The sequence below is a fragment of the Phyllobates terribilis genome, unplaced genomic scaffold (genome assembly GCF_046119375.1).
Source record: "Phyllobates terribilis strain yellow unplaced genomic scaffold, ASM4611937v1 Scaffold_411__1_contigs__length_1673714, whole genome shotgun sequence".
Lineage (NCBI taxonomy): Eukaryota > Metazoa > Chordata > Amphibia > Anura > Dendrobatidae > Phyllobates > Phyllobates terribilis.
The window spans coordinates 1,215,134-1,242,983 of NW_027363171.1; the positions used below are offsets into that span (position 1 = coordinate 1,215,134).

A 27,850-nucleotide genomic window follows, 5' to 3' on the forward strand; every position below is an offset into this window, starting at 1 on the left:
TTTGAGAGTCCTCAGGGGTTGATACCCTTTAATGGCTAACTGAAAAGATGGTAACAAATTTCAAGCTTTCGAGACTACTCAGATCTCTTCATCAGGCATACTATAACACAATCTGAAGAGTCACATATTTATACGCAGCAGGGCACAGGAATAATGCAATAGATAAGACAAGTGACGTGAAGAAGAACGATCAGTATTGAAGAGGGAGAAGTCGTTGTGGCTGTAAATATTGGAACAGTTCATAGATAAGGAGTGTGAAAGTTTTACTGTCCTGTGATTGAGGTCTGGTCCATGATTGTAAAACTCCCAAAATGGTCTGAGGAGCACATTCCTTAGTTGATGTAGAAAGACATAAATCCATACGATACATTCATTGCTGCTCTGTGAGTGTGTCAAAGATTGTCATAAGCTTGTACTCCCAAATTTTTTTTGTCTTTCTGAGATTTGAAGTTACATTTTAATACAAGTAATTTCATGTCCATGATGCGGTTATCAAGGATACAAAAATGTTTGGCCATAGGTAGATCTGTTCTTTTTTCTTTTATTGTGTGGCGATGAGAATTCATCCTTGTTCTAAGTTTTTGCCCTGTTTTCCCTACATGCAGACCCCCAATTGAACATTTGGAACATATAATTAAGTACACTACATTAGATATGATGCAGCTGAAAGTACCTGGGATCTTGTGGTTGTCTCCTGATGTGAGTTGTGTATCTTCATCTTGTCTGTGTTCATTATAAATGGACAGGTTTTACATTTTTCTGGCTGCAGGGAAAGGTACCTGAAGCTGTTGGAGAGGACAGGGAGCTTCTGACAATGAAGCTTCTTAGATTTGGTGGCTACCTAAATCACAGAAGTGGGAGGTCTCAAAATATAGATTGTAATCAGGCATCTTTTTGTAATAATAGTTGTAATTTCCGTGCAGCTCCCATTAACACCTCCAGATTTGGATTGTAAGTGACTACGAGAGGCACCCGGTTGCTCTCTTGTTTAGTTTTGAAATGTAGGACATGATTGATAGTCTGATGGCTTTTGCAATCTGGTTTTCAATTGTTGTTTGATGGTAGCCCTGCTTCAAAAAGGTGTTTCAGAGGCCACCAAGGTATTTGTCTCTGTCCATAGTATTGGAACATATCCGATTTTTTCTAATGGCTTGGCTGTAGACAGTGGAGATTGTGTGTTTTGGATGGAAACTGACCCATTTAAGGTATGTTGGAAGGTCAATTGGCTTCTGGTACACGGACGTCTCTATTTCATTGTTCTGCAACTTAATGATGGTGTCCAAAAAGTTAATTTCAGTACAGGAGTAGTTGAGTGTTAAGTTGACGGTGGGATGAAATTGATTAAATCAGATCAAGGAACATCTTTAGCTGTTGCTCAGACTCTGTCCAGATGATTAAACTATCGTCAATGTAACGGTAGTAGGCCAGAGGCCTGATGTGATGTGAGGACATGAAGTCACTTTCAAGCTTGACCATGAAAATTTGCATACTGTTAAGCCATTTTACTTCCTATATCTGTACCAGTCTCATGTAGATATGTGTGGTTATCAAATTCACAGTAATTGTGGGTGAGGATGATTTTTGTAAGTTTTATCAAAGGTGAAACTATCCTCCCCATCTGTTTGCTTTCCCTCCCAGCAGCTTTTCCTTCTACCAGTTAGGCTTCTGGGAGGTTATACTTGTTCCTTTTATTTTTGATTCTCCTTAGCTTGCCTTCTTTGCCCTATATGAATGTATCTTAGTTTCTCACCCATGGTTTTTGTATCTTACTTCTCCCTTTCCTTTCCCCTTGTTGACAATGTGTTGCGACCTCTCCTCTGATTCCTCAGAAGGTACAAGAAACCCCTCAGCGGCCTATTACAGAGTTAGATCCAAGGTGGTGTTTTAAGTTGTGCAGCTAGGGCCTTTTTAGTCTATACAGAGACCAGTTGGGTGTAGTTGCGACGTTTTCCCGTGTGGGTTCTCTGGTGGCTATCAAGATGAACTTTCTGGTTAAAACATTTCCCACATTCTGAACATGAAGAAGGCTTATCCCCTATGTGAGTTCTCTGATGTCTGATAAAATTTGATTTCTCTGTAAAACATTTCCCGCATTTTAAACAAGAAAATGGCTTCTCCCCTTTGTGGCTTCTTTAGTGTATAACAACATCCTATTCATGGTAAAAACATTTTCCACATTCTGAACATGAAAAAGGCTTCTCCCTGATGTGAGTTTTCTGATGTCTGATAAGATTTGATTTCTTTGCAAAACATTTCCCACATTCTGAACATGAAAATGGCTTCTCCCCTGTGTACGTTTTCTGATGTGCGATAAGACTCGTTTTCCTTGTATAAGATTTCCCACATTCTTAACAGGAAAAAGGCTTCTCCCCTGTGTGGGTTCTCTGGTGACTGAGAAGAGATATTTTCTTCACAAAACATTTTCCACATTCTAAACATGAAAATGGCTTCTCCCCAGTGTGAGTTCTCTGGTGACTAACAAGAGTTGATTTATCTACAAAACATTTCCCACATTCTGAACATGAAAAAGGCTTTTCCCCTGTGTGAGTTCTCTGATGTTTGATAAGATTTGACTTCTTTGCAAAATATTTCCCACATTCTGAACATGAAAAAGGCTTCTCCCCTGTGTGAGTTCTCTGATGTCTGATAAGATTTGACTTCTTTGCAAAATATTTCCCACATTCTGAACATGAAAAAGGCTTCTCCCCTGTGTGAGTTATCTGATGTTTGGTAAGACTTGATTTCTCTGTAAAATATTTCCCACATTCTGAACATGAAAAAGGCTTCTCCCCTGTGTGAGTTCTCTGATGTTTGATAAGACTTGATTTCTCTGTAAAACATTTCCCACATTCTGAACATGAAAAAGGCTTCTCCCCTGTGTGAGCTCTCTGATGTTTGATAAGATTTGACTTCTTTTGAAAATATTTCCCACATTCTGAACATGAAAAAGGCTTCTCCCCTGTGTGAGTTATCTGATGTTTGGTAAGACTTGATTTCTTTGTAAAACATTTCCCACATTCTGAACATGAAAAAGGCTTCTCCCCTGTGTGAGTTCTCTGATGTTTGACAAGACTTGATTTCTCTGTAAAACATTTTCTACATTCTGAACATGAAAATGGCTTCTCCCCTGTGTGAGTTCTCTGATGTGCTATAAGATTTGATTTCCTTGCAAAACATTTTCCACATTCTGAACAGGAATAAGGCTTCTCCCCTGTGTGAGTCTTCTGATGTTTGGTAAGGCTTGATTTCTCTGTAAAACATTTCCCACATTCTGAACATGAAAATGGCTTCTCCCCTGTGTGAATTCGCTGATGTGAAATAAGAGTGGATTTCTCTGTAAAACATTTCTGACACTCTGAACATGAAAATGGTTTCTCCGCTATGTGACTTCGCTGGTGACTAACAAGATTGGATTTCTGGTTAAAACATTTCCCATGCTTGAAACAAAAAAATCTATTCCCTGCTGTATACATTTTTTGATGACTATTTCCATATTCTGATAATGGCTTCTTTGCTTTAGGAGCAGTTTGTTTCTTAATGCCTCTTTTGTGGCTATGATTTTCCTTAGTAGTCAGTAATAAATCAGAAGACAGGACCTGTTTTAAAGAATCAAATGACAAATCTTTTGTGTGAAAGGATGATGGTATATCTGGAGTAATGGCATTCACTTCAGTTGTATTACGTGGGATCTCAAGATCTTCCGATTTAAAAATTGAAGATGTCAGCTGTCCCTCTGATCTCTGGGTACTGTCATCTGCGAAAAATAAAACAAATTACTATTTTTGAATAAAATATCCTTGAATTTTATATTTTTGAACATATCTACTTAAAGTGTCTGTAGGAATGGCAAGTTATGTAAAAACATTGAATGATTCACCAAGACAATGACAGTTCACAGTCTAATAGAAAACCTCATAGGATGAACCAGTAGACCGTGGTGTTCAACTGTCTGTTAATTCTGCCTCCCAAATATGGAATATAAAGCCACCAAACAATGTTATGTAGGTGAAAATAACACCAATAGAAACTTCTACTCATCTCACAAAAAACAAGTCCCTACTCCGATCCATCATCTGTCAAAGGAAAAAAAGAAGTTTCCACATTATTAGGGTCTCAGACAGGGCCGTAACTACAGCCGGGGCACTGCCCCGGGGCCCCAACCACCCAAGGGGCCCCAAACTGATGGTAAAAAATTGTATTTTAATACTTTAATTTCTCATAAAATACCCAGCTCCTATATTCCTGTCAGACAATGTCACCCGGAGGACAGGAGAGACTATCATTTCAATAATTTCCAGGAGCTCTGCCAGCTGTCAATGAATGGAAACCTGCACTGGGCTGGAGAGTCTCATAGCACAAGATTTGTAACAATATGTTAGTCTGGAGATCACAGAGAGTTGGCGAGGCCGGCACAGTGCACACTGACTGTAACAAACTCTCAGCATCATTGAGAGGAGACAGTCTCAGCAGACACATATCTCTGTGACAGATGTGAGAAGCCCTGCTATTTAATAAACATATAGTTATTTTAAAATTGTGCAATATTTGGAATTATTCACCTTATTAATTTTCCAAACATATTCACTGAATATTTAACTTCTAAAACTTGCATCATAAACAACAAAATCTATTAAAGGTCTTGCGGAACGTGGTGAAGCCTGTGTGCTGTATACAGCAATGCGTAGCAGGCTTCACCACGTTACGCACAACCTCTAGTGATTGAAATGTTGAGGGACCCCACAATGAAGTTTTGCCCTGGGGCCCCGAAGTTTATAGTTACGGCACTGGTCTGAGAGGCTCTTGAAAAGCAACATGGCTTCCATAAACCAATCCAGCAATATCCACTCTCCCAAAGTCAGATCTCCCCCTTGCTTCTGAGCCTTGCAGTGCGCCCAAACCACATAGCATCCATGTATTTGGCATTACTATAGTGAGAAGAATCCACTTCATTTATGATGTCTGTGTCTCCTGGAGCACAATCTGGTATGTGTTGGGCAATAAAATAGTATATTTTCAATTTTCACGTTCCAACATCCACTGTGTGCTAATTTCCGGAAAGTGGCTGTGGAGTCAAAATAGTCACTACTCCTATAGATTATTTCACTGAGGGTTATAAAATCCAAAATGGAGTCACCTTATGGGAATTTCTACTACTCTGGTTTTCTGCCATTTTGTCATATTAGGGCGTGTGTCCCATTTCCTCTGAGATCTACTCCTGCGATGTCTACTTCTTTCACCATGTCTGTCCTCATTCATTCTGCAGAGAATCTAACGTGGTGGTATACAGTACAGACCAAAAGTTTGGACACACCTTCTCATTTAAAGATTTTTCTGTATTTTCATGACTTTGAAAATTGTACATTCACACTGAAGGCATCAAAACTATGAATTAACACATGTGGAATTATATACTTAACAAAAAAGTGTGAAACAACTGAAAATATGTCTTATATTCTTGGTTCTTCAAAGTAGCCACCTTTTGCTTTGATGACTGCTTTGCATACTCTTGGCATTCTCTTGATGAGCTTCAAGAGGTAGTCACCGGAAATGGTTTTCACTTCACAGGTGTGCCCTGTCAGGTTTAATAAGTGGGATTTCTTGCCTTTTAAATAGGGTTGGGACCATCAGTTGTGTTGTGCAGAAGTCAGGTGGATACACAGCTGATAATCATACTGAATAGACTGTTAGAATTTGTATTATGGCAAGAAAAAAGCAGCTAAGTAAAGAAAAACGAGTGGCCATCATTACTTAAAGAAATTAAGGTCAGTCAGTGTGAAAAATTGGGCAAACTTTGAAAGTGTCCCCAAGTGGAGCTTCAAAAACCTTCAAAGAAACTGGCTCACATGAGGACTGCCCCAGGAAAGGAAAACCAAGAGTCACCTCTGCTTCTGAGGATAAGTTTATCCAAGTCACCAGCCTCAGAAATCGCAGGTTAACAGCAGCTCAGATTAGAGACCAGGTCAATGCCACACAGAGTTCTAGCAGCAGACACATCTCTACAACAACTGTTAAGAGGAGACTTTGTGCAGCAGGCCTTCATGGTAAAATAGCTGCTAGGAAACCACTGCTAAGGACAGGCAACAAGCAGAAGAGACTTTTTGGGGCTAAAGAACACAAGGAATGGACATTAGACCAGTGGAAATCTGTGCTTTGGTCTGATGAGTCCAAATTTGAGATCTTTGGTTCCAACCACCGTGTCTTTGTGCGACGCAGAAAAGGTGAATGGATGGACTCTACATGCCTGGTTCCCACCGTGAAGCATGGAGGAGGAGGTTTGATGGTGTGGGGGTGCTTTGCTGGTGACACTGTTGGGGATTTATTCAAAATTGAAGGCATACTGAACCAGCATGGCTACCACAGCATCTTGCAGCGGCATGGTATTCCATCCGGTTTGCATTTAGTTGGACCATTATTTATTTTCAACAGGTCAATGACCCCAAACACACCTCCAGGCTGTGTAAGGGCTATTTGACCAAGAAGGAGAGTGATGGGGTGCTACACCAGATGACCTGGCCTCCACAGTCACCAGACCTGAACCCAATCGAGATGGTTTGGGGTGAGCTGGACCGCAGAGTGAAGGCAAAAGGGCCAACAAGTGCTAAGCATCTCTGGGAACTCCTTCAAGATTGTTGGAAGACCATTTCCGGTGACTACCTCTTGAAGCTCATCAAGAGAATGCCAAGAGTATGCAAAGCAGTCATCAAAGCAAAAGGTGGCTACTTTGAAGAACCTACAATATAAGACATATTTTCAGTTGTTTCACACTTTTTTGTTAAGTATATAATTCCACATGTGTTAATTCATAGTTTTGATGCCTTCAGTGTGAATGTACAATTTTCATAGTCATGAAAATACAGAAAAATCTTTAAATGAGAAGGTGTGTCCAAACTTTTGGTCTGTACTGTATGTAATCAAATGTTGTCTACTATACGTAGGGGAAACTACTTAACACATCAGGGACCACATTGCCAGCCATAATTCCACGATTCGTTGCGGCAAAACTTGGTTACCACTATCCCATCATTTCTCCAGCGCCAGGCATACAGTATCACAACTCAGGTTCCAGGTGATTGAAAAAGTACCCAGACGAGATGGTAACCATATCAAACACCTTAAACAACAGGAGTGGTTCTGGATACACACCCTCCAGACACTGACACAGGGACTCAACTGTGAAATAGATTGGCTAACCTGATTAATCTTTTTTCAAAACACACTAGATCAGCTCTACAACCTACTCCTATTCCTTCTCGCCAGGTGAGTTCCTCAAACCCCCTTCCCCTCTCACCTCCCCCCCCCACTGATTTCCTTCTCCACCCCTTCCCTTCCTCACCTTCTCCTCACCCTCTTACACACAACTCCCATGTATTATTCTTGCAAACCTAATTACATACAAAAAAAACATGGCCTCACACTCTATAGTTTAATACAGGACTCCATACATTCCTTACACCCCCTTCCATTACTGCTTTAATCCCGGGCACCATTTGATCCAACCAGCACAAGTCGTTTTATTCTCCCACCCAGATCAACCTCCCTTTTGCCCCTCATCGATGCACCGTGATGACAACATAAAATAACTATTGCATATAACCTAGAGCTCATGCGCGGGTTTCATCTGTCGCCATGGGTACGCTACACATGTGACATGGCCCTATGGGGGACGGGCCCGCCCCAACAGACCCACTCTCCCTGCCACATCACCCGCCCTTGACGCAACTTCTGGGGGGCGGGTTTGAGCACACGCACTTCCGGTCCGGTGGTAATGGCGGAAACATACATAAACCCTTCATTCTCAACCAGAGACAGATGCACGAGCTGTTCACAGCTCCATTAAAGGTACCCACCCAGCATACTTTGTGCAGTCAAGCAAGCCACCAGGCAAGATCATACAACATGCCTCTATACTGATCTGTTTGGGCACCTGTACTCCCTATATGTCTCTAACTGTTACTTAAAAAGCTTTATTACTTATCTAAGTGGGGACCTATATTCCTCATTAGTGTTAAGCGAATTTGTTCGGCATTTCAAATTCGTGTTTGCGAATTATTCTCGCCAAAAAATCGGCTCCGCCCATGAACATCCCTAATTTGCCACGCTGTCACGCAGCTGTCATCTGCGTGACAGCGTGGAAAATCAGGGATGTTCATGGGTGGAGCCGATTTTTTGGCGAGAACAATTCGGAACCCCGCACACGAACACAAATTTGAAATGTCAAACAGATTCTCTCAACACTATTCCTCATATGTCTCTGCCCTATACCTAACATGCCTTTATACTCATCTATTTGTTGACCCATTTTCCTTATGTCACTGCCCTGATACCTAACTTCTTTACCATCTAAGCTCTATCATTCTACTCCTTGGTCCTCCTCCGGCTCCATTGCTCCTCCACTTAATCATTAATCTTTTTGCTTCCATTGTCCCATTTTTTACCAATGACTAACCATGCGCCCAGAATATCAGCAATACTTACCTGCAGGACGGATGTCCTAGAAGCTGCTGAAGATTGTACTTGTAACTGTCGCACATTGATGATGAACATGTGAAAGCCTTATGTATATAACTTCGGTATATAAGTAAATATGTATGCGTGTTTTGACATTTATAGATTTTTTCTCTTTTTTCACAGCGACATTATAAATAAGATTCTGGCAGGGTCAAAACATTAAAAATTATTTATGTCACATGTCCCTGCACCTTTTTAGGTCAGTGCTTATGTCTGAATCAAGGAAGGAGGGGGGAGGAACGTAATTCAGCATCACCATCCAGGTAAAAATTGATTCTTTATTAGTGCATCATTAAAACCGAGTTAAAATCAAACTTCCTTATGTGTTTCTGGCACCGAGATGGGCCCTTAGTTATAGGATATCCTATGACTAAGGGCACATCTCGCTCCGTGCTTCAGCCAACTGGAAAGCACCACACCCTACTAAAGTTCGGAGTATATTGCCGGAAGCTGCCAGATACAGCCTTGTTCTCCTCTGGTTCTGTCCCCTGTGCTCATCTCCCATCTTGTGTATTTGTTTCCGGTTGTGACCTCGGCCCGTTTACTGAATACTCGTGTTTTCTGATTTTTCTCTGCCCTCATGGTTCTGACCCGGCAACCTGACTATTCTTCTTGCCATCTCACAACACAGAATAGCAGGTAATACCGTGGCCCAAGCCTAGGGGTCTCTTTGTAAGTCCAGATCCATGTAAGGGGGTTAAAGAATGTTGAGCCAAGCAATCAATGGGATCTGAAAAACGGGAGTAGATAGCACCAACCCTGTTCGTGGTAGCCATTTTCTGAGCTGTCAGGTGACCATGAACAGTGTCCCCAATAAATTATGTCTGCAATCTATTCCAGCAAGATCTGCATTCAAGCAGCTAAATGGCTCTCCTCCACTTCTTAACCTGCCATGTGCCCAGATAGTAGTGTACGACCGTATATAGGGTATTGTCGGTTTCAAGAGAAGTTGGAAAATAATTTTTAAGGTCCATTTGTTTCCTATTATCCTTTGTAAAGAATTCCAAAGTTATCACCACAAAGTGACACACGTCAGATTTGAAAAATAGAGCCTGATTAGCAACATAAAACTGTCTGCGGGAAGTGGTTAAATCAAATTATTTTGGACACTAACTACTGTAGTCAAAAAATGTGACCATAGATAATGACTAGTGTTGAGCGAGCATCCTCATTTACCCCTTTAAACAAGCACGTGCTCAGGTGCTCTCTGAGTATTTGCAGCATGCTCAGCATCTATGTTTGAGCTGCATGTGTCACGGCTGTTAGGCAATCCCTGTGTGTGTCACAGCTGTCTAACAAACAGGAAATCCCTGCAAGTGTCACAGCTGTCTAACAGCCTCAAGACATGCAGCCGTGGCGATTCAAACATAGACGCCGAGCACGACGAAAATACTCACCGAGCACCCAAGCGTGCTCGTTTAAAGGGTTAAACAAGCATGCTCGCTTAACACTAATAATGACACGTCAACTGAAATGATCAAACTCAACAGTCTTCATCAGTAAAAATGAGTAACTAGTGGTGAAACCTCTCTGGTAATTAGAGTATGGGGCTCGGCGGCTCTTAGGAATCTAAACTATCGTAAGAGACAATATTTTCTGTCACATGGAGTTTCAAGAAGAAATGTTAGACATTTAAAGAGAACTTGTTATGATAGTGCAGAGATGAGGTGTCTTAAATTCAGAACTCGGGCATTTGGAAGAGGTAATGGAGATCTTTTATGAAAGACTACCAGGGAGTTAAACATTAAGTGAGGCCGGCCGATCCCACTTTAAACTATCAAACAAAAGGAACCAGGGATAAAAAAGACATGAATAAAAAAATGTTACATCCTATGTATGAGGGGAGAACTCCAACACTAAACCGGAGTTGGATTCATTTATGGTGGACCATTGGCGTTACTGGGAGTCCTGACCAGAAGAGTAGAGAAAGTATTAGCGCCCCCATTTCAGGAGAGATTGTGCAGTAATCTGAATTCCTGAGGATTAAAAACATAATGGAATTTATGACGTGGAGTGAATCCATGAAACCAGGGCTGGAGCCAACACATCTCCTGCAGGCGTGAATAAATGTATATTACAGCCATCAGCCACGCACAGCTTAGAGATATATCATGGCACAGGTGTAATGTTTTTTGTATAGTTTATCACAATCCTGTTTGAAGTTAGTTGGTTTGCAATAGAAATTGTAAACTCAGGATAAAGGGAAACTCTGCTGTTATTGTACAGAAATTCACACTTGGCCCTCACTGCACATTTAATGTTGTCGATCATAAAAGTGAAGTTTGGCCAGAAAGACTGGACCTGGTCTTGTAGGGACCATATGAGCACATTCAGCAGCACAGAAGGGAGAGAAGGTAGATTCATCCAATAAGATATCAGGGATCTAGGAAGCCAACAGCATCATTACCCTCCGCTTTCTCTTACAGGCCCATCATAATATTTTTCTTCAAGTGATTTTCTCACTTGTCAGCACATTCTACGTACGCTGTCATTTGGCTTTGTAGTTCACAGATCTGGGCAGGTAACGGTCAGCGTCTTCTAAACCCAGGGGGTAGGTGGATCCTTCAGGTTGTAAGATCTATAGAAAAGGGCTTTCACAATTTCACCAAGTAATTAGAACAATTTTTCATTTGGAGGCGAATGTTGTAGTCTAGCGGCAAAATGGTGATCACACGATTGAGATATGATTGGACTATCCGACTGATAAAGCAGCCACAGCCAGTGACTGAGAAGAATCTGTGATTTTTCTGTATTTAGTGGTTACTACTCACCTGGGTAGTCATATGTAGGAATCTCCTCTTTACACTGCTCATCATCCCTCACATATGTCTCTGTAGTATTAATATGGGTCAGATCTTCACCCTGAAACAAATAATGTAAAAGTCACAGACAGATGGAGAAGTCACATCTATGATCAGCTCTAATCCTGCCATCTCCACCGATCTCATTACACAAATATAAAAGATATAATACTGGTGGATAAAACAAGACTGAGCACAAGCATAGGGGAGATCTCATGACACCTTCTCTCCATCTACCTGATGATCCTGTGGAACATTGGGATCTTCTTGCTTACAGTCCTGTGGAAGAAGAGGACGGGGACATCTTTCTGATGTTGTCCTCTTACTGGATAGATCTGGAGGAAACACATACAGGGACTGAATTCATTCTTTACATACAGATAATTCTAGGCAGTGTGTATTTAGTCCTGTCTATTACCTGGTGATGTGAGGGGCTGGGGAACCTCCATGATGTCCTTGTACAGATCTTTGTGTCCTTCTAAATGCTCCCACTCCTCCATGGAGAAATAGACAGCAACATCCTGACACCTTATAGGAACCTGACACATACAATGATATCGTCATCCCCCCGATCCCTTCATATAATTACTAATAATGTCCCAGCATTCCCAGAAGTGTCACCTCTCCAGTCAGCAGCTCAATCATCTTGTAGGTGAGATCTAGGATCTTCTGGTCATTGATGTCCTCATGTATCAGGGGGTGAGGTGGAGGTCCCGTGATTGGGCTCAGGGGTCTTCCCCATCCCTCAGACACAGGGGCCTGGCAGCGCTCACTAGAGGTCTTCTTCACTACTGTGTAATCCTGGTTATGTAGAGACACAATAATAAATATCACTACAGACATTTCCAGAGTCCTCACCTCTCCAGTTCTGTCCATATGTTATTCCCATAGATAAGAATGATGTAATGTGACGTCATCAGAATCTCTCACCTCTCCAGTAAGCCGGAAGAGGATCTCTAGGGTGAGGTGTAATATCCTCTCCGCCATCTTGTCTCTGTCAATATCCATCCTTGATAGGTGATTCAGAAAAATTCTCTTAATATAGAAGATGTCCTAAATAGGAAAGTGATGGAACATCATAAAGAATTCTGTGTAATAATACAATTACTGGAGACAATAAGGGGAAATATATCAGGAGATAGAACGTGTAGATGTTATATTCTCTAGTCTTGTATGGATTGGAACATAAGTTGAATTGCAGAAAAGGACATCTCCTCCATGCTCCCAATCATTGGCTAAGTTGGCCACTGCTTTGGCAACTGATTAGCTGTAGGAATCACAAGTACGTTGGGATTGACCAGGAAATGAAGAGACTGGAGGAGGACCCAAGCAACCATGGTATTTTTATTAGTTTACAACATTCTACTTTTTTCCCTGTCATCTACTAATAAAACCTATATATTTTAGGCCACAGACAACAAGCAGTTTCTTCCTTGGAGTCTGCAGCTGAACACTTTTCTCATAGACTCATCTTCCATAACGCTAATTCTTGTCTCATTTACTGGCACTGGAATCGGCATTAGCAATACTTAAGGAGATATTCATTACACGTAGCTACTACCTAATTACCCAAAGGTAAATGATTCAGGGATGTGTTAAAACATGACTTTTATTTTTTCTTCTTAAAATAACTGATCAATATTTGATAAAAACACATCAGTGTGCCAGTGCCAGTCCAATACAATGTATGATCCACTGAACTATTCAGTAAGCAATGTGCTCAGACCCTACCCTAATGAGTACTGTTTGTCACTCATTAAGTGCATGCCTCAGAGACTGCAAGCTGTTATTAAAGCCAGAGGTGGTGCAACAAAATACTAGTGATGTATTGGAGTGTTCTTTTAGTGTTTCTTAAAGCCCTAAAGTTGCCATTTGAAATGACTTTAGTTTTGTGCCATGTCTGTGATCTGCTTTTTTTTCAACAACATTAGACAACTGAATGAACATCCTCCGAGCCCGGTGATTCCATAATTTTTGCCAGGGGTTGTATATTAATGGAAAGTTGAGTGGAAGAAAAAAGTGTGATAGAAAAAGGTGCACAAGCAACCGGGATAACCGGTTGAAAGAATTGTTAAGAAAAGGCCATTCAAAAATTTGGGGGAGATTCACAAGGAGTGGACTGCTGCTGGATTCATTGCTTCAAGAGCCACCACACAGACGTATCCAGGACATGGGCTACAAGTGTCGCATTTCTTGTCTCAAGCCACTCAAGACCAATAGACAACGCCTGAAGCGTCTTACCTGGGCCAAGGAGAAAAAGACCTGGACTGATGCTCAGTGGTCCAAGGTGTTGTTTTCAGATGAAAGTAAATTTTGCATTTCATTTGCAAATCAAGGCCCCAGAATCTGGAGGAAGAGTGGAGAGGCACACAATCCAAGCTGCTTGAGGTCTAGTGTGAAGTTTCCACAATCAGTGATGTTTTGGGAAGCCATGTCATCTGCTGGTGTAGGTCCTTTGTTTTATCAAGACCAAAGTCAGCACGAAATGTTGGCCTACTGAAATGCATGTTCAGTAAATGTACTCAATACTTGGTTGGGGCTCCTTTTGCATCAATTACTGCATCAATGCGGCGTGGCATGGAGGCGATCAGACTGTGGCACTGCTGAGGTGTTATGGAAGCCCAAGTTGCTTTGATAGCAGCGTTCAGCGCATCTGCATTGTTGGGTCTGGTGTCTCTCATCTTTCTCTTCCCAATACCCCATAGATTCTCTATGGGGTTAAGGTCAGGTGAGTTTGCTGGCCAATCAAGCACAGTGATGATGTTGTTTTTAAACCAGGTATTGGTACTTTTGGCAGTGTGGACAGGTGCCAGGTCCTGCTGGAGAATGAAATTTCTTTCTCCAAAAAGCTTCTCGGCAGAGGGAAGCATGAAGTGCTTGAAGTCCACTTGACAGAGAGCGCGAGTACATATCTTGACGAAATTTTAACACCATTTGTTCATGCATTACCCTCATTTATAAGTGACACAAAAGATCTAGTCTCTAAACTAAGTGATATTACTGTATCTGATACCATCATTCTGACTAGTCTGGACGTGGAGGCCCTCTACAGTAATACCGACCATGAGCTGGGCATTGGGACAATTGCGTATTTTTTTAAATATGAAGAGTAGACAATTCTTATCACATAACTCTTGTTTTGTCACTCTTAGGATTCGTACTTACGCATTATTTTTTCACCTTTGATGATATATTTTACTACTATCAAAAGAAAGGGACCGCAATGGGAACATGTGTCCCAACCTTTGCAAATTTATTTTTGGGGTGGTGGGAGGACCAACACGTTTTCAATGAGGATTTCAGTTTTCATACTAGTCACATTTTATTTTGGGGTAAGTTCATTGACGTTTTGATTTTGTGGGATGGTGACAGATTTTTTTGGGATTTTGTATCTATTTTGAATAAGAATCGGATTGGAATGTTCTTTACCCATGAAATCGGTTTTAAGAGGATCAATTTCCTTGACCTGACAAACCAAATTGATGGGACCTGTAATATTCATATGGACATATTTCGTAAGCCGACCCCCACCAACAATCTCCTTCATTGGGATAGCTGGCACCCCAGGGTGTTGAGAGCAGGTATACCGGTAGGTCAATACCTGCGTGCGAGACATAATTGTTTGGATGAGGATACTTTTATCCAAGAGAGTAGGAATCTATTCTCAAGATTTACAGCAAGGGGATATCCGAAACAGGTGCTATACAAAGTCTTTAATAGGGCTAAGACAACTAATAGGGATTCGCTGCTATGCCCCAAGAGGAATGCACCAGAGAATAATAGAGTCTGACATATAGGAAACTATGATGATCAGACAAGCACAGTGTATAACATCATGCGGAAGTAATGGCCTATATTCTCAGCTGATGCCGATTTGAGGGCGATTGTTGGTGGACATCCGGAAATTACCTTCCATATAGGGAAAAATTTGAGGGATTTCCTCAATTACAGAAATTTTAGGAGGAGCAGGCAGTATTCTGAGTTGGCAATCGAAACATCATGGAGGCTCCGATCCTTGTAGGGGCTGCTCCTTTAGTAAATATATGACTCGGGTTACGACTTTTACGAATCCAACTGATGGACATGAGTATTTCGTTAGGGACCAAATTAATTGCAGATCTAAGGGGATAATTTATGTAGTGAAATGTCCCTGCCCTAAATTGTATGTAGGGAAGACCATCCAGGAGGTTAGGAGGAGAATATCTAAACATCTTAGCTCTATTAATACTGGTGCAGATACGGTTCTCTCAAAGCATATGAGAGGTTTACATGCAGAAAAACCCCTGGAACTGCTATTTTGGGGCATTTGTAAAATGACCCTTGGCCCTAGGAAAGGTAACCTTGACCAATTATGTTTGAGGGAAAAAGCTAGATGGATCTATAAGCTTAATTCACGTAGTCCTATGGGGCTTAATGAAGGATTTATTTAGCTATAGTGCTTTCGTATAGGAGCATTTATATGAGTGACATGAATGAATTATGCCTATTTACACTATGAATGTTGAATAACAACATACTAGTAGATGATTAATTTATTGAGTTAATTATATATAAGTTTTTGTGATAACAAGACTTATTAGGATATATGGAAATATGTCTGATGGTTAGTGTTACAACCTTTTGAGAGTAAACCAGCAATTAATTTTTTTATGTAAATAGTAGGATTTAGACAATTTCAACTGATTAATTTATGGCTTATATGAAATTGATCTGAGTAATTAATGAGATTAGCATAGAGAATTTATTCATATTTATATAAATATTGTGTCCCTGCAACTATTCTATATAGTTCACAGACATTCGATTTGAGTAATGAATAACGCTGATAGGGAGAGATGATGATTATTTGTCTATCTCTCCTTTTCTGCATATGTGGATCATGTCTTTTTAAGAGATTTGAGGACATGCGCAGTTTGTTATTGAAACACAATGTGTCCTGAGTTTGGAATTTTGGTGAGTGCGCATGTCTGGTGATGTCACCGCATGGAGAGTGATGTCATCTGACGCGCACCTATCAGGGAGCGAGACGTGGCATGCGATGAGTGGCCGGCTCCATTACCCATGGAGAGCGATGTCATTTGACACTCATCTATCAGAGGGCGAGACATGGCATGCGATGAGTGGCTGGCTCTGTTATCCAATAAGGAAAAAGGTAAATAACCTGACATCAGCGTACACGGGCTATCGACGCTGCAAGTGGACACGGGAACACCTATCAGGTCCTAGGATATAGGTTGGTCCCCCCTTGGCATCTGATGCGGTGGTGAATCATAGGCTCTCTGAGATGAGGCATCTTGGGAAAATAATACATAACTGTCACGATTGGTCATTGTATCAGTTATGAGATTTGCTAAGCATATGCGATATATACCGTATTTTTAGGACCATAAGACGCACCTAGGTTTTAGAGGAGGAAAATAAAAAAAAATATATAAGCAAAAAATGTGATCATGATCCACTGTTAAGGGGGAGGGGGTCTGCTGCTGACACTGTTATAGGAGTAATGTCCCCCAATTCTGTTAATATCCCCCATCCTGGTATACATGGCCCCCATCTGCATCCTGATATGCATGGCACCCCAATCCACCATCCTGGTATGCATGGCACCCCTCATCCCTCTTCCTGGTATGTATGTCACCCTTCATCCTGGTATGTATGGTCCCCCTCACACCCATCCTAGTATGTATGGCACCTTCATTCCTCTTCCTGGTATGTATGGCCCCCCTCACACCCATCCTGGTATGTATGGCACCTTCATCCCTCTTCCTGGTATGTATGGCACCCTTCATCCCTGTATGTGTGGCCCCGCTCATCCTGGTCCCTGTATGTATGGCCCCCTTCATCCCTGTATGTATGGCCCCCCTCATCCCTGTATGTATGGCCTTCTTCATCCCTGTATGTATGGCCCCCTTTATCCCGGTATGTATGGCCCCCTTCATCCCGGTATGTATGGCCCCCCTCATTCCGGTATGTACGGCCCCCTTCATCCCGCTTTGTCACGCTACACAAAAAAAACAAAAAAACAATCATTCTCACCTCCTCTCTCCTCCAGCACTGCGTCCAGCTCTGTTGCCGACAGGGATCTCACTGTGTGAGCCGCGCATGGCGTAACTGCCATGCGCCCTCACGCAGCGAGATGCTCTGCCGGAATAGTCACTGCTCCCCACACCAGGACTGTGTGCGTGGGGAGCAGTGATCATTCACTCACCTTAATAGCGCGCACACTGTAGCCGCAGCGCGGCTCCTGATGCGCTCGGTGGTCAGCGTGCCCACTATTAAAGCCCATGGATATTCATGGACTTTAATAGCAGGCACGGTGACCGCCGAGCCCAGCAGGAGCCACGTTGTGCATACAGTGTACGCGCTATTAGGGAGAATGAATGGTCACTGCTTCCCACGCACACAGTCCCGGCATGGGGAGCAGTGACTATTCCAGCAAAGAGCGGGACACAGCTCTGGACGAGAGAGGAGGTGAGTTTAATTGTTATTTTTTTTCTGTGCAGCGTGAGGGGGATCAGGGGGTGCCAAACATACCAGGATGAGGGGGGCCACACATACAGGGATGAAGGGTGCCATACATACCAGGAAGAGGGATGAAGGTGCCATACATACCAGGAGCCGCACTGCAGGCACAGTGTGACGGCTATGAAGGAAAATGAAATTCACTACTCCCCACTCCGATGAATATTCATTTCCTGTGCCCCGCTCCTCCGCCGCTGTCGCTTCCCCCACCACCCACATCCACAGTATTTATGTATATCGGACTATAAGACACACCCCCCACTTTCCTACAAAATTTTGGAGGAAAAGTGCGTCTTATAGTCCGAAAAATACAGAATGTGATTGGCTGATTTGTGCTGGAAAGTCTATTGGTTCTTTGTGGACCTATGGTGCATATCCAAAGGCTTTAAAAAGGTCAGCAGCATATTTCTGTATTCATTATAGCTCCAGCCACCTGAGGAAGCCCTTGGGGTGAAACTTGTTGGGGTGGCTATGTGATTGTCTCTTAAACAGCATTGGTGGTGTCAGTGCATTAGCAACATAGGTTCAGTTCAGTTCAATAATAAGCCATGAACTGCAGTCATGATGAACAGATATATATAGCTAGGTATGATCTAAACACGTTGCTTACTGAATAGATCAGTGGATCATACATTGTATAGGACTGGCACTGGCACACCGATGTGTTTTTAAAAAATTTTGATCACAGTTATTTTAAGAAGAAAAACTAAAAGTCATGTTTCAACACATCCCTGAATTAGGGTTCATTTACCTTCGGGGAATTAGGTAGTAGCTATATGTTTTCCCTATAGGGGTGTGAACACCTTTTGTTTTTATTCATTACACATGACCCAAGAAATAACTACTTCATGATTAGGATAACATCTTCATCTTCTACTATGGCTCTAGAAACATATTTGGCCAGAGTCCTTCACTGATTACATCATCACTGGTAATCTATATGAAAGTTTTCTGTCTTACCCAGGCTGTAACCTTTTTATCACATTAGATCTCATTTATAAAAGCTTGTTAATAAGAACACCAATAAAGGAGTGACTTGATGCTAATGTCTCCAGTTACAGTGTTTGTTTTTTTTCTGGATATGTCATAGAAAATAAAAATCTCTGAAGTCAATTGTCCCCCTCCCTCCTTCCCTCTGTCATTTGCAATCTGAGTTGACACTCTTAGATGTAGGATTGAACAAATTACCTATAGTGTGAAGTGAACCAGCCTCATCAACATGCAGGCCGCCCCTTGTGAAGTAAGAGGATTAAAGCAGGCACAAGGTTTTCTAGTAAGACAAACAGCTGACAGTCTCTAAGACTTAGACAAGAAACTAATACCAGTAAAAAATTGAATGTTGCGGAACAGTGAATCAGCTTAATTAACATGCAAGAGCTTCTTCTTGTAGGGGAAAGACTATGAGGGTGTGTATTGTGCATAGACAAAGAGTGCAGATTAAACTATTTGTTCAGACAGGAAAAGGTATTTTAAGGATAAAAGGGAATATCTCACACTCTTTAGAAATAGCCAAAGTCACCCAGCATACACATTCCTTTCATCAGCACAGCTTCAGCAGTCAGGATGTCTCCGAAAGAAAATATAGAATATTGGAATTTATATGAATCCAATATTAATGAGACATAATGTGAAGAAGCGGCAACGGGGTGACCCCGCAGAACCTCGCTGTTGCCGCCTCTTGTGATGGATTCACACCCCGCCTCCCACCTGACGTCACAGTTATGTCAGATGGAGCACGTGGTAAGGACCTGCCCTCTGCACCTACGTGACATTCCGCACCCCCCCGAAGGACGCGTAAGGTCAGGTTGGTACATTTTGCGCAGACACTCCCTGTCCACACGGGACAGGAAGGAACCAGGGAGTGGGTAGAGGTGGTCCACTCAGTCACTGATGTGGCACCACACTCGCCCACAACCCTGATAGGCTGAGAGGCTCCGCTCACTAGCTCCAGTGAAGCAGAGCCTAGTCAGCCTGGGAGAGCTACCATCAGTTTCTATTTGATATAATAGACTATATCGGGCTAGAAACCAGTCCAGTAGCTTGTTCGTTGGACCGAACAACAGGCGTAAGTTTCGTGGGTCGAGATAAAAGAACAGCCCAAGATTAAGTTATATATTTAATCGCCATAAGGGCACACTAAACAATACACTATATACATAAGGGTTATACATATACAGTGGTCAGAGTTACAAGCAAAAAAGCATCGGTGCAAAAGGTATAAGGCAGTTATTACAAGTCAGTTACTGGTTTAGATGGATGACCTGTCTTTCTGGGGAAGGGCTGCCACAGGAGAGGTTTGTGGGCCTTCACTTGGTTGATGGACTTGTCCCACATGTCTTGATCGCACGACCTCCCCAGGAACAAAGACGATGATGTCAGGGTTCCAGGAGTACTTAACCCCTCTGGATCACTCCCAATCCGGCCTTGTGGCTGCGCCCAAATTTCCTCCCCTGGTCTCTCTTAGTTAAGAGACTCCCAAAACTAAAATGGGCTATACCTCCTTACTGGATAGTCCCAGGGAACCGGTTCTGGTGTCAATGGACCCAGCTAGGCCTCTGCTATACGTGGAGACCAAACACAGTGGCCCTGGGGGCTTCCGAAAGGCTGTGCTGCATATCTCTCTATCCTTGCTAGCTGGGCGGTGGAGAAAGGGCTGGTGAGATTCTCCCTTCCTTCCAGTTTCCAAAAATCTGGTTTGTTTATCACTGGGACATATCGTTCTCCCATAACTCAACATTAAATTATAGTATCTTACACAAAGAGCCTGCCTCATGGCTTGGGGGATGGGACATCCTGTGTAGCTGTCAGCTGCTGTGGGAGATCTCACTCCTCGCTTCTCAGCCCCCTCCTTTTCAAGCTGCAGTGTATTCAAAAGAGTCAGATTATACTGTGTATGGAGATCTCTGTAATCACCGTCACGTAGTACACAGTGATTGACAGGGGATTACCTTGAATATCTTCACACATACATGCTCAGCACTGGAGATAGCCAGAGAAATGATACATATTTTCTCATTACTGTAGCCCCTGCCAATGAGCCATAAATGCACACTGGCCACATAACTGACAACAGCTATGCCATGTTTGGTCTCTAAGTAAAGATAAAATCCAGATGGAAAATATGGCATCAATCTACAACTTCTGCGATCATCCGGAGTGGAATTATCACATAAGTTGGGGGTTGCATAAAATCATGAAGGACTGAGACAAGCGCACAACCTGGCCCATGTGAGGTCATCACGGGGGAGTGTATGTGTGGGATATGTTCATGTAGAGAGATACATATCGTTCACGCAGGAACCCCCGTTCACGAAACGGCCAAATTAAGTGCTCTCCTTCGGCTAAACTGAATTGTCTCTGTGATTTGGTGTAGTAAGTTTTCTTGTTTTTTTTGTAACTGTATATGCTGTAGGTACTGTGGGAGCATTATATTTAGAAGCTTAATGACCGCAGTCACAGCTACGACTGGGCCTAGACAACGCCAGCCGTTTCAGCTAAATGTGTGTCTTCAGACTCACATTCATAGCAACATAGTAACACAGTAATGTAGGCTGACTAAAGACCTAGGTTCACCAAGTTCAACCTTCCTCCCCCAATTGTACATTTTGTCTAATTTAACTGTAACCCACAATGTTATGTGTATCGAGCAAATCATCCAGCCCTTTTTTGGAAGCTGTTATAGTGTCTGCCATTACTACCTCTTGTGGTAGGGCATTCCACAGTCTGACTGCAAAGAATCCTTTCCTGTTTAGGTGCCAAAATTGCCTTTCTTCCACCCGTAATGAGTGCCCCCTGGTCCTTAGTATGGTCTTTAGAAGGAATAGGTGATGTGGTAGTCCTTTGTACTGACCACACATATATTTATACATGTACATAAGATCCCATCTGAGGCGTTGTTTTTCTAAGCTAAACAAGCTCAACTTTTTCAACCTCTCATCATATGAGAGGCCTCCATCCCTTGTAATCTAGTTGCCCGCCTATTAACTGACTCTAACTTCTGAATATCCTTTTTAAAATGTGGAGCCCAAAACTGAATCCCATACATTGGGATCACGCAATTTTAGTTATATCTTTTATACATCCTAAAATCTTGTTTGCTTTTGCGGCTGCTTCTCGACATTGAGTATTGCTGCTCAGCTTATTTGTAGCCAGAATACCCAAGTCCTTCTCCTGTTCTGTAGTCGTGAGCATACTCCCATTTAGTGTACAGTATATGCAGCAACGGGGTTACTCCGTCCTAGGTGCATTACTCTACATTTATCTACATTAAACCTCATCTGCCAAGTGTTTGCCCTTTTAGTCACCTTATCCGTTTTGCAATATTGTAATGTCATGATCAGATTTTAATATCCTACATAGCTTGTTGTCGTCAGCAAAGACTGACACTTTACTTACAATCCCATTCCCAAGGTCAATAATAAAGAGGTAAAAAGAATCGGTCCTAGCACAGATCCCTGCATCACACCATTGCTGACTATGTCCCAAAATGTAGTATATTCCTCTATGTTTGTCACCCAGTCATGGCTTTCATCCAGCCAGGTTTCCGTAATGCCCACCACATTTATATCAGTCACAGAATACAGAGTTTCCAGTTCATTCATTTTGTTTGCAAGACTTCTTGCATTTGCCAGCAGACATTTAATACTATTAGCACATTTATTACTCCTACTCAGCTCCCTACTTTCTTTGCATATCCCAGCCCCCCCAGATCCTCATTAATCCCTAGTATTTCACTCACATCCGGTCCGTGTGCCACAATACACGCTGCTGACCAATCAACACTGACTTTGGCGGGCACTTGACTAGGGGCGAATGGAAGTGACATCATGCGCTCCTGTTGCATGCATGCTGAAGTCAGCTGCCAGCTCTAGAAAAATACGCTGCGCGGCGGAGTGAAGGTAATATAATGTGTTGTTTTTCAAATCAGTGAGTACATGGTACCCTAGGCCATAATACTATATGTATGACTATGGGCTGTGCATTATACTACATGTATGACTATAGGCTGTGCATTATACTACATGGATGACTATGGGCTGTGCATTATACTACATGGATGACTATGGGCTGTGCATTATACTACATGTACGGACTACGGGCTGTGCATTATACTACATGTACGGACTATGGGTTGTGCATTATACTACATGGATGACTATGGGCTGTGCATTATACTATATGTATGATTATGGGATGTGTATTATGTGCATTATAATACATGTATGACTATGGGCTGTGCATTATACTACACGTATGACTATGGGCTGTGCATTATACTATACGTATGACTATGGGCTGTGCATTATATTACATGCATGACAATGGGCTGTACATTATACTACAGGTATGACAATGGATTTTGAATTATACATTATGGAGGACTATGGGCTGTGCATTATACTATATGTATGACTATGGGCTGTGAATTATACTATATGGAGGACTATGGGGAGTGCCTTATACTATACGGAGGACTATGGGGAGAAACTTATACTATATGTAGAAATTTGGGGAGTGCATTATACAACCCCTGGCAAAAATTATGGAATCACCGGGCTCGGAGGATATTCATTCGGTTGTTTAATGTTGTTGAAAAAAAGCAGATCACAGACATGGCACAAAACTAAAGTCATTTCAAATAGCAACTTTAGGGCTTTACGAAACACTAAAAGAAAACAAGATTAAAAATGTGGTACTCAGTAAGGGTAATTTTATGCAAACCAAGCAGAGGGAAAAAAATATAGAATCACTCAATTCTGAGGAAAAAATTATGGAATCACCCTGTAAATTTTCATTTCCAAAACTAACACCTGCATCAAATTAGATCTGCTCGTTAGTCTGCATCTAAAAAGGAGTGATCACACCTTGGAGAGCTGTTGCACCACGTGGACTGACATGAATCATGGCTCCAACACGAGAGATGTCAATTGAAACAAAGGAGAGGATTATCAAACTCTTACAAGAAAGTAAATCATCATTCAATGTTGCAAAAGATGTTGGTTGTTCACAGTCAGCTGTGTCTAAAATCTGGACCAAATACAAACAACATGGGAAGGTTGTTAAAGGCAAACATACTGGTAGACCAAGGAAGACATCAAAGCGTCAAGACCGGAAACTTAAAGCAATATGTCTCCAAAACAGGAAATGCACAACAAAACAAATAAGCAAATGAGTCAATGTCTGTGACCGAACTGTAAGAAACCGCCTAAAGTAAATGGGATTTATATATAGAAAAGCTAAACATAAGCCACCATTAACACCTAAACAGTAAAAAACAAGGTTACAATGGGCTAAGGAAAAGCAATCATGGACTGTGGATGACTGGATGAAAGTCATATTCAGTGATGAATCGCGAATCTGCATTGGGCAAGGTGGTGATGCTGGAACTTTTGTTTAGTGCCGTTCCAATGAGATTTATAAAGATGACTGCATGAAGAGAACATGCAAATTTCCACAGTCATTGATGATATGGGGCTGCATGTCAGGTAAAGGCACAGGGGAGATGGCTGTCATTACATCTTCAATAAATGCCCAAGTTTACATTGATATTTTGGACAGTTTTCTTATCCCATCAATTGAAAGGATGTTTGGGGATGATGACATCATTTTTCAAGATGAAAATGCATCCTGCCATAGAGCAAAAACTGTGAAAACATTCCTTGAAAGAAGACACATAAGGTCAATGTCATGGCCTGCAAATAGTCCGGATCTCAATCCAATTGAAAATCTTTGGTGGAAGTTGAAGAAAATGGTCCATGAGAAGGCTCCAACCTGCAAAGCTGATCTGGCAACAGCAATTAGAGAAAGTTGGAGCCAGATTGATAAAGAGTACTGTTTGTCACTCATTAAGTCCATGCCTCAGAGACTGCAAGCTGTTATTAAAGCCAGAGGTGCTGCAACAAAATACTAGTGATGTATTGGCGTGTTCTTTTGTGTGTTTGTTTTTCATGATTCCATCATTTTTTCCTCAGAATTGAGTGATTCCATCATTTTTTCCCTTTGCTTGGTCTGCAAAAAATTACCCTTACTGAGTACCACATTTTTTATCTTGATTTCTTTTAGTGTTTCTTAAAGCCCTAAAGTTGCCATTTGAAATGACTTTAGTTTTGTGCCATGTCTGTGATCTACTTTTTTTCAACAACATTAAACAACTGAATGAATATCCTCCGGGGTTGTACTATACGGAGGACTATGGGGAGTTCCTTGTACTATATGGAGGACTATGGGGAGTGCCCTATACTATACGGATGACTATGGGGAGTGCCTTACACTATACGGAGGACTATGGGGAGTGCCTTATACTATACGGAGGACTATGGGGAGTGCCTTATACCACATGGAGGACTATGGGGAGTGCCTTATACCACATGGAGGACTATGGGGAGTGCCTTATACCACATGGAGGACTATGGGGAGTGCCTTATACCACATGGAGGACTATGGGCTGTGCAGTATACTATATGGACTATGGGCTGTGCAGTATACTATATGGACTATGGGCTGTGCAGTATACTATATGGAGGACTATGAGGAGTGCATTATACTATACGGAGGACTATGGGGAGCGCCTTATACTATACGGAGGACTATGGGGAGTTCCTTATACTATCTGGAGGACTATGAGGAGTGCCTTATACCATATGGAGGTCTATGGGGATATGGGGAGTGCCATATACTGTATGGAGGACTATGGGGAGTGCCTTATACTATATGGAGGAATATGGGCTGTGCAGTATACTATATGGAGGACTGTGAGGAGTGCATTATACTATATGGAGGACTATGGGGAGTGCAGTATACCATATGGAGGACTATGGATGGTATAGTATACTACATGGAGGACTATGGACGGTGAGGTATACTATATGGATGACTATAGGTTGTGCATTATACTGTATGGAGGACCTGGAGAGTGCATTATACTTCTGCTATGGGGCCCCATGACTTCTAAGTTCGCATCTGGTGAGTATAATAGTTATTTTTTTTCTATACATTAAAGAACAGCGACAGAATAAGGGGGGCATATACCTGGATAGGGCCCAGGAAAAGGGGCATACATATTTTCAACCAGATAGGGGGCGTCAGTCGAAATTTGCACAGGCGCCCATCAGATCCTAGTTTCGCAACTGATTATACTGTGTGTGGGGGGATGGTGGTACTGTGGGAACATTATACTGTGTGGAAGCATCAAACATACTGCATAAGGGGCATAATGGGGGCATTACACTGTGTGGGGGCATCATACATACTGCATAAGGGGCATAATGGGGCCATTACACTGTGTGGGGGCATCATACATCCTGCATAAGGGGCATAATGGGGGCATTACACTGTGTGGGGCATCATACATACTGCATAAGGGGCATAATGGGGGCATTACACTGTGTGGGGGCATCATACATCCTGCATAAGGGGCATAATGGAGGCATTTCACTGTGTGGGGGCATCATACATCCTACATAAGGGGCATAATGGGGGCATTACACTGTGTGGGGGCATCATACATCCTGCATAAGGGGAATAACACTGTGTGGGGGGCATCATACATCCTGCATAAGGGGCATAATGGGGGCATTACACTGTGTGGGGGCATCATACATCCTACATAAGGGGCATAATGGGGGTGTTACACTGTGGGGGGCATCATACATCCTGCATAAGGGGCATAATGGGGCCATTACACTGTGGGGGCATCATACATACTGCATAAGGGGCATAATGGGGGCATTACACTGTGGGGGGCATCATACATCCTGCATAAGGGGCATAATGGGGGCATTACACTGTGGGGGCATCATACATACTGCATAAGGGGCATAATGGGGGCATTACACTGTGTGAGGCATCATACATACAGCATAAGGGGCATAATGGGGGCATTACACTGTGTGGGGTATCATACATCCTGCATAAGGGGCATAATGGGGGCATTACACTGTATGGGGCATCATACATACTGCATAAGAGGCATAATGGGGGCATTACACTGTGGGGGCATCATACATCCTGCATAAGGGGCATAATGGGGGCATTACACTGTGGGGGCATCATACATCCTGCATAAGGGGCATAATGGGGGCATTACACTGTGTGGGGGCATCATACATCCTGCATAAGGGGCATAATGTGGGCATTACACTGTGGGGCAGTAAAGGGGTCCTGTACTATGAGAACAATACGTTTCCTCCCTTCCTGTCTCCATAGTTGGGTCGTATGTATCTATTACAGGAAACAGAACATAAACCTTATGATTTTTATAAAGGGGCAACACAAGACCCCAAAAGAGTCTCCGTGCTGAAGGGGTTAATGCCCTCTGCGCCCAGTAATGGGGGTCTCCACATACCTCCACCTGCAGAGCCGCCACCACATATATGGCTGCTCTGTGCGCACAGCTGTGATGAGGTCACAGGGGGGAGGAGTCAGGGGTCACATGATCAGGGGCCTCAGTGGATGCAGGACTCTGCTGTGCTGGTTGTCATGGTGCTGGATGAGCTGAAGTTTATGTGTGGGGTCAGGAGGGGTTTACAGTGTGGATGTAGCAGAGCCGTGTGTGTACGAGGTGTACGGAGCGGAGCCGCGTGTGTACGAGGTGTACGGAGCGGAGCCGTGTGTGTACGAGTTGTACGGAGCGGAGCCGCGTGTGTACGAGGTGTACGGAGCAGAGCCGCGTGTGTACGAGGTGTACGGAGCAGAGCCGCGTGTGTACGAGGTGTATGGAGCAGAGCCGCGTGTGTACGAGGTGTACGGAGCAGAGCCGCGTGTGTACGAGGTGTACGGAGCAGAGCCGCGCGTGTACGAGGTGTACGGAGCGGAGCCGCGCGTGTACGAGGCGTACGGAGCGGAGCCGCGTGTGTACGAGGCGTACGGAGCGGAGCCGCGTGTGTACGAGGTGTACGGAGCAGAGCCGTGTGTGTACGAGGTGTACGGAGCAGAGCCGTGTGTGTACGAGGTGTACGGAGCAGAGCCGCGTGTGTACGAGGCGTACGGAGCAGAGCCGCGTGTGTACGAGGCGTACGGAG

General features: G+C 42.9%; 1 protein-coding gene across 1 annotated transcript; it reads right to left on the bottom strand.

Annotated features, from left to right (window-relative positions):
• On the bottom strand, window positions 1-27,219 carry LOC141225678 (uncharacterized). Its single transcript, XM_073667084.1, has 7 exons — window positions 27,175-27,219; window positions 12,240-12,362; window positions 11,931-12,110; window positions 11,728-11,848; window positions 11,547-11,644; window positions 11,280-11,370; window positions 1-3,754 (listed from the first exon to the last, which is right to left on the bottom strand). The coding sequence occupies exons 2-7, from the start codon at window positions 12,315-12,317 to the stop codon at window positions 2,349-2,351; spliced, it is 1,974 nt and encodes a 657-aa protein (XP_073523185.1). The 5' UTR covers window positions 12,318-12,362; window positions 27,175-27,219; the 3' UTR covers window positions 1-2,348.
• Window positions 27,220-27,850: the final 631 nt, after the last annotated feature.